The 8,337-nt window shown below is 33.3% G+C and overlaps 2 protein-coding genes across 2 annotated transcripts; one reads left to right on the top strand and one right to left on the bottom strand.

The window, feature by feature from the left end:
• The first annotated feature begins 390 nt into the window (after nt 1-390).
• Nucleotides 391-2,134, top strand: LOC120074432 (7-deoxyloganetic acid glucosyltransferase-like). The gene is made up of 2 exons (XM_039027551.1): nt 391-1,005; nt 1,092-2,134. Exons 1-2 carry the CDS (start codon nt 519-521, stop codon nt 2,021-2,023), a joined length of 1,419 nt encoding a protein of 472 aa, XP_038883479.1. The 5' UTR covers nt 391-518; the 3' UTR covers nt 2,024-2,134.
• A 1,677-nt stretch (nt 2,135-3,811) lies between these two features.
• On the bottom strand, nt 3,812-4,883 carry LOC120072885 (class I heat shock protein-like). Its single transcript, XM_039025414.1, has one exon. The coding sequence runs from the start codon at nt 4,405-4,407 to the stop codon at nt 3,976-3,978; it is 432 nt and encodes a 143-aa protein (XP_038881342.1). The 5' UTR covers nt 4,408-4,883; the 3' UTR covers nt 3,812-3,975.
• Between the last annotated feature and the right edge of the window lie 3,454 nt (nt 4,884-8,337).

The following is an 8,337-nucleotide window of genomic DNA, read 5'->3' as shown; positions in this document are numbered from 1 at the left end:
AATTGGAATATTCAGAAATGAAAATGAAAAGAAAAAGACCCTCTTAAAACTAACGAAAATCCTATAAAACTTCACTAGCCAACTGTCAACACATTGGAAAAGCTACACAAACCATATTTTCTTCCTTGGATGTACCAGTAAGGTTAAAATATTATTTTTAATTTTAGTTCATATATTTATAATGATCCAAATTTAATCGTTGTACTTTCAATCAATCTTAAACTCAGTCCAAAATGCAAGTTTATTGTTGATTTGTAAAAGACTTTTTTGTTATTTACAAGAATTTAAAATTGAACAATTAAAAGTATAGAGACGGAACAATCTTCAAAATGGAATGTATTTTGATACCGTCTCTTCATCTACCACAAGAAAAGATATATAATTCTTCATCTTCAAGAAAAGATATATAATTCTTAGAAAACAAAAAATGGCACACTATATAAACACACTATAATACTCTGTTAATCAAATTTGAATTTGGGTATAGATTCATAATCCACGCTTTATCATTCCTTTTCATGGGGCTTTCTCCTACCGATCATGTTATCCTTTTTCCCTTTCCAGCCAAAGGCCACATCAAGCCCTTCCTCTGTCTCGCCCGCCTCCTCTGCAACGCCGGTCTCCGAGTCACCTTCCTCAACACCGAACACCACCACCGTAACATCCACAATCTCACCCACCTCGCCGCCCAACTTCCCTCCCTTCATTTCCAATCCATTTCCGATGGCCTCCCGCCATCTGAACCCCAAAATCTTCTCGACGGAAAGCTCTTTAAATCCATGCCCCAAGTCACCAAACCCCTCTTCCGGGAACTTCTCCTCTCCTACGATAATGGAACTTCTCCCATCACTTGTGTTATTACAGATGTCATTCTTCGTTTTCCAATGGATGTAGCTCAAGAATTGGGTATCCCTGTATTTTGCTTCTCCACTTTCAGTGCCCGTTTCTTGTTTCTTTACTTCTCCATTCCCAAGCTTCTTGAAGATGGACAGATTCCGTACCCAGGTAACTTTCTTGGATTCAATTTTCTTGAATAGAGATTGAAAGTTGGAGTTAAAACTTAAAACCCTTTCCGTTTTTTCTGTTTGTAGTGGGAAATTCAAACCAACAACTCCATGGCATTCCTGGGGGAGAAGGTCTTTTAAGATGTAAAGATTTGCCAGGATATTGGTCAGTCGAAGCTGTAGCAAAACACAACCCAATGAACTTTGTGAACCAAACTTTGGCCACATCTAAATCCTGTGGTCTAATTCTCAACACATTCGAGGAACTCGAAGCTCCATTTGTGACGAGTCTTTCAAAGATATATAACAAAGTTTACACAATTGGACCGATTCACTCTCTGTTGAAGAACTTAGTCCAATCCCAGTGTGAATTTTGGAAAGAAGATCACAGTTGCTTGGCATGGCTCGACTCACAGGCTCCAAGATCCGTGATGTTCATCAGTTTCGGGAGTTTGGTGAAGTTAACGAGCTCGCAATTGAGGGAGTTTTGGAATGGGTTAGTGAATAGCGGAAAGGCATTTTTGTTGGTGTTGAGATCAGATGTGTTAATTGAAGAAGCAGGGGAAGAAGATGAGAAACAGAGAGAATTGGTTATTAGAGAGATAACTATGGAAACGAAGGAAGAGGGAAGATGGGTGATTGTGAATTGGGCTCCGCAAGAAGAGGTTTTGAGCCACGAAGCCATTGGTGGGTTCTTGACTCATTCAGGATGGAACTCAACATTGGAGAGCCTGGCTGTTGGGGTTCGTATGATCTCTTGGCCGCAAATTGGAGACCAACCCAGTAACGCAACCTGGCTCACTAAGGTCTGGAAAATTGGGGTTCAAATGGAGGATTTATATGACCGCTCTACCGTTGAGACCATGGTTAGGTCTATAATGGAACATCAAGATCAGAAAATGGAGAATGCCATTGCAGAATTAGCAAAACTAGCCAAGGATAGAGTTAGTAAAGATGGGACATCCTATCGAAATTTACAACGTTTGGTTGAAGATATTAAAGAAATTAAACTAAATTAAGGCCTCCCATTTTAGTGGTTTGATTGAGTATTTCAAACATGTGACAATTGAGATTCAATCCTACAGAGTATATATTATTGAGTTATAATAAAGTTGACCATTAATGTTTAATTTATAGGATATTGTGGATATTGGTCTTCATTTATCTATCAATATACCTTTTAGAAAATAAAGTTTTCAAAACTTTGAAATCATATGGTATTTTTCTAAAAAATTTGCATCTCATTTATATGGGAGTGTTTTCACTATATATAAGTTTTACTCTCTTTTCGAAGCAAACAAATTTTGAAAAAAAAAAAAAAGAAAAAAAAAGACAAGAAATATATTGCAAAATGATTTCTCGAAAAAAAATCGAAAGAAGAGTCCTCGATATTAAATCGTTGGTAGAGAGTTCAATTAACATAATTGCTAGTATCGATAGAACTTTTATTTGTATTCACACATATATACATTGTTAATAAATTACTCCTTATATGTCGTAGCATTGATAGATAAGATATTGCCGATGACTTTTGACATCTTTAGGATTGAGATTGCTATAACTAATGGTAAGTTAACATAATATTTTTTAAATTAATATTTAATTTTTTATTAAAAATAATAAAAACAATTAAAAGTTCTAAATTTTTTTCTCAAAGAATTTTTTTTAGAATGATGGTAAACAGTCACATTAATTTTAAACGTTAAGAATTGTTGATGTCAAAATCCGAACTAGAAGTACATAACCTTTTCATGATATTAGCAACGAATTTGATCAAGGGAAGAAAAACATGATCTATAAAAGAAAAAAATTTGCAAACTAGTAGTGCTTACCACTGTACTTAATGCTTAAATTAAAGAGTGAAAAAGTGTAAAAAAGTAAGATTCAATTTATTTCATATGAAGCTATAATGATATATTTATAGAGATGATTGATCTAATTTATTTCGATAGGATTTGAGAGTGTCTTTAAGATAATTATACAACCTAGTAAGATTTGAGAGTGTCTTTGAGATAATTATACAACCTACCAGACGATCAAAGATCAAAAAACATACCTTATTTCACATTTGGTTAAAATCAACCTTAGCCTTGATCGAGACTGAAGTTGAACGTCTTTCCTTAAACCTTTTTCGATCCTAAGATGATGCTTTTAGTCGACATATACGTGAAACATTATCCCAATAATTATTTTACTAAGATCAACCTCGACCTTTACCTTGATGAAATCGAGATTGAACACACTAATTTAAATATTAACATGAATTAATCATCTCTCCTAAAATCCAAATAATATAAGATATTATCTTTAACCTAATCTTATTATTTTTTTCAATTGTATCTCGATTACACTCTTCAATCTAGATACTTTTCAAACAAAATTAAAAGTTCAAAAAATAATATTAAAAAGTAAGAATTTTCATATGAATGACCAGATTATTTTATACCCTAAGTTCATAAATATCAAATGACTTGAATCCCAAACACAATCTAATCTATTGCTTAGATCATAAATAAAATCACTTCAAATTATCCATTTGGACCTCGAAGGTGATTCATATTTGAAGAAAGTTATAAGGTTGTAAAATTTTAATAATAAGCAAGAATTTAAATGCTAATCTATCAACGGAAATAGAATTTCAGAAAATTTTAATATGTGACATTAAGTAAAAATAATAGTTTTGTTTGTTGTTAAAACTATTTTAACGAACCAAATTTAGGTTATCCTTGAAAAGAAAATCGTTGCAAGTCATGAAAGTCTTAGTATCATAATTCAAATAGTTCAAATAGATAGGAGATGGAGAGAAGTTATAGTAGTGTAATAAATCAACACTGAAACTTCAGATTCACATATTCATTTGCGAAATTTGAACACATTTTTCCACAGATTTATTCAACTAACTCCATTCATTACACATCAACCAAACAAACAAGTGGCAACACCACCAATGATCAAGTCCACTTTCATCTCTTCAGCCCGATATTTCAACCGATTTGATCGCCGGCTTCTTCTCCGGCACCTTCGTGACAGTGACCGTCAGAACCCCATTCTCCATCCCCGCCTTCACCTCATCCACTTTAGCATTATGCGGCAACCTGAATCTCCTCAGGAACTTCCCTTTCCCCCTCTCAACACGGTGCCACTTCTCGTTCTTCTCCTCCTTCTCCACCCCCCTCTCGCCGCTGATCTGAAGCACACCGCCGTCCTCCACCTCCACTTTCACCTCCTCCTTCTTCAACCCCGGCAGATCGGCCTTGAAAATATGGGCCTCTGGGGTCTCCTTCCAATCGATCTGCGTGTTAGCGAATGAGGACACTTCGCCGACGCTGGCCGGTGCCCAGAGATCCGACAAGAAGGGGTCGAAGACGCCCCTGTTGCCAAACAGACTAGGAATTAGAGACATTTTGAGTTAGGTTTGATTGATGAGCAGAGTATGAGATGATGCGCGCTTTGTGTTCGATGAAATGTCTGAGAGATTGTGGGATGCGCTGTAAGTTTTCGATGGGTAATTAATTTGAGAGTTCTCTGTTGTTGTGGAGTTTATGGGGGATGGAGAGTTTATATAGGGAGAAATGGATTGGTGATGAGGAGTTTCGAGGATGTTCTTTGGGTTTCTATAATGGGTAATTGCTGGCAGTGTTGTTCTTCATCCTTCCACCACCTTCTTCTACCTTCTTTTACCTCTGCGTGGGCAATGAAGATGGCTTCTTTTGTATTCGATGATTCGTTCATAACTGAACCGAGCATCATCGAGGAGCTTCTGGTGAGTTCCACTTCGCACCTTCTATTAAAGCTTCGGAATTTATGTAATTGGGCAGCCCAATGAAATTTGGATGGGATTGGAATTTGGCCTGTCCGCATCCTTATTGGGTCAACAGCAAATTTAGTCAAAATATCTAATAGTGTAGCACTTTTTAAATCTAATTAACATATGACAAATTGTAACCGAATAGGTTTACAAAATTTTATATATTACGATTTTGCTCTTTCTTCTTCCTAATCACTGCATTCTTCCTTCTTTTCTTATCTTATCTTTCTTCCTTCTTCTGTACAGTGTCAGTTTCCTTCTTGCTTTTTTTTTTTTTTTTAAGTTTCCGATTTCCTCTGAGTTCTCTAATTTCTTATCTTAACACATGTGAGATCAAAGGGGAGAGAGAGATACGCGGTGAGAGCGAAAATAGGGGTTGGGATGGGCAAGGACACCATATGGCAGAATGGTACTGGAGTGACGATGAGCGGTAGACGACGTGTGCGAAGAAACTGTCTGTTCGATTACCAACGGCAACACTGTTTACAGAGGGGGAGAGAGCCCGATTGAGGGGATGAAGAGAAAGGAAATGTTGAAATTTTAGGGTGATCGAGGGTTGATAATATGTTATTAGGACACAAGAATATAGATAAATAATTGTTGTTATCGGTGATAGAAGCTGTTATTGATAGAAGGACATTAAGGATAGATGCTATCATTGATAACAAAGGTTTGGGGAAGGATGCGAGAAAAGTTATTAGTTATAGAAACTCTCATTGATAATATGATATAGATAACTAATACAATGTTATCATGATAGAGGTTATGTTTAAAAAAAATATCAGTGATAGAAGTTGTCACTGATAGCATGTTATCAATACTAGAAGCTATCATTAATAACTACAATTTTGAAATCAACATGGAAGCAAGGTGGAGACATTTTGTTGTCTATAATTTCTAAAAGAAAAATTATAACAAATAGCAAAAGTTATTAGAGATAGCACATTTCTCAAATTAAAAACTATAACTAATAGCCACGTCATTGATAGCAGCTATCAATGATACCAACTGATAGCACATTTCTCAAATCGAAAGCTATCACCGATAGTAGCTATTAGTGATAGCAACTGATAACAGCTATCAGTGATAGCTTTTAATTTGAAAAAATTGAGAAGAAAAGTGCAAAACAATGGCTGAGCATGGGCTTTTTAGTATTTTATCAATTTTTGTTTTATATTTGCAATTATTTTTCTCTTATTCTTTAAATTCTAATATTTATGGGCTTATGATTATCTATACAAGCAACCCTCCTTTTTTAAAAAAGAAAAATGTTAAAAAAAAAAAATTCTTTTTTGACAATATATGTGGAGTAAAGAATCAAACCTAATTGATATTACCGGTAATATGCTAGATGAGTTATGTTTATTTGGTGGAAAAAATCGTTCTTTTGTGTCATGTACTTTCAAAATGTCTATTTTGAAATCTTATACTATTAAAAAATGAGCAATACTTTGATACATATCAAGATGCACTCATTTTTGCACATCTCACTCTAATCACATACAAAGAAAAAATAAGGAAAAAGTAAGAATAGTTTCCTATGTGACAAATATGAGTAGACAATTGTTAGGATGCAGAAAGATAAATGTAACCTAAGATGTAATTAAATATTATTTTCAAGATATTGGTAGATCTGGAGACAGTACATACATTGGTGAAATTTTCATGAATTTTGAAGAAAGTGGAGAATTTGGAGGAATTTCCTATTTTCATAATTTCTTATTTTTTTTTATTTTATTTATTTATATATTATGTTTTATTTATTTTAATATTATATTTTCTCGATATCCTTATTCCCGTTGCGCCTAACTTTTACAATAAGTTATCAGCACGAGCTTCTTTCATTTTTCCTACTAAAGGTAGGTCCTAAAGATATGTCACTTTTCCCCTTTTCATTATAATTAATAAATTAAATGTTATTTTGCATATTTAGTTCTTATTAAATTTCTAATATAAATACAACGTTTTGTGATAGTGTTGTCATGACAAACCTTATGAAATTAAAATTCGCAGCCCTTGACATTAGTGGCAATAATTATTTGTCATAGGTGCTTGATGTCGAAATCCATCTCGATGCTATGAACCTTGGGAAAGAAAATACGACATCCAGTCAGGAAAAAATTTTAAAAAAAAAAATATGATTTTTCTTTGTCATCATTCCACGAGGGATTGAAAATAGAGTATCTTACAATAAAATATCCTCGTATCTTGTGAAAAAAAAAACTTGAAAGAGATGTATGATCATAAAAAAGAATAGTTATTCTTCCTAAAGCTCATTACGACTTACGAGTGGATGCATTTGAGGTTACAAGATTTTAAATCAATAAGTGATACATTTCCACATTATTTAAAATCAGTTCGAAATTGTTGTTATTGCAAAGAGAAAATTACTGATGCTCCATATATTAAAGAAGACATTTTCTACATTTCATGTCTTGAATATGCTAGAGAAATATTTTAAACGGTATTCTGAACAAATTTCATGTCTTCTCATGGTCAAATAAAATAACGAGTTATTGATAAAAAAAATCTTGAATCTTGACCAACCGGAACGACATCATTCCCTGAAGTGAATGTTGTGAATTTTAATAATTATCTTGTTTGAGGTCGTGGTCGTGGTCGTGATCATGATCATGATCAAGGTCATGACCACGGTAAAGGAATAAATAATTTTTATTTTCGTGGTGGACGCTATAATCATCAAAATTTCAAGAAAACCACACGAAATAATGATCATAAAGGAAAAACTCCATAAAATAAGAATTCAAAAGGTGATGAACAAAAATGCTCTTGATGTAGTATGACTGTGCATTAGTCACGTATTTGTCGTACATCAAAACACTTTGTTAATCTATATCAAACATCCCTGAAGGAAAAAGGAAAAAATGTGAAAGAAAATTTTGCATACTAGGATAATGATATATTTGACCCATCTCGTATAAAAAATTGGATGTGGCGGACTTCTTTGAATCTCCTAAAGAGAAGATTGGCAAAGTTGATAGAACATCAAGTGTCTCTTTTGACTTTGAAAATATCTAGACTTAATGTTCTTTTTTTTTTTATCCATCTTCATGTTTTATTTTTTTTAATAGATGTTAACTTTTGTATATTCTAAATGATTTTTTCTTATTGTAATTATTTTCTTTTAATAAAGAAATCTAGATCATTTTCATATGTTCAGTGATTAAAAAATGAGCAAAGAAGATCTATGTCTGGCGGACAGTACAACTACACACACAATACTTACAAGTAAAAAAATATTTTTCCAAATTGACAATGCTAAAAGAAAAAATAAGTACAATATCAGGTTCGAACCTGATTGAAGGATTTGAAAAAGAAAATATTATTTTGCTTAGAGGAACAAAATTTACAATTAATAGTGCATTGTTCTCTAGTCAATCAAAGAGTATTATACTAAGTTTTAAAGATATATGTTGCAATGGTTATCATATTGAGGCTGATAGTAAAAATAATATGGAAAATCTATATATTATCTTCATTGTCTCAAATGAAAAACGTATATTG

Source organism: Benincasa hispida, chromosome 3 (assembly GCF_009727055.1).
Source record: "Benincasa hispida cultivar B227 chromosome 3, ASM972705v1, whole genome shotgun sequence".
Classification (NCBI taxonomy): Eukaryota; Viridiplantae; Streptophyta; class Magnoliopsida; order Cucurbitales; family Cucurbitaceae; genus Benincasa; species Benincasa hispida.
Note: the sequence above shows the minus strand (reverse complement) of the source record. Positions and strands in the feature narration are given on the sequence as shown.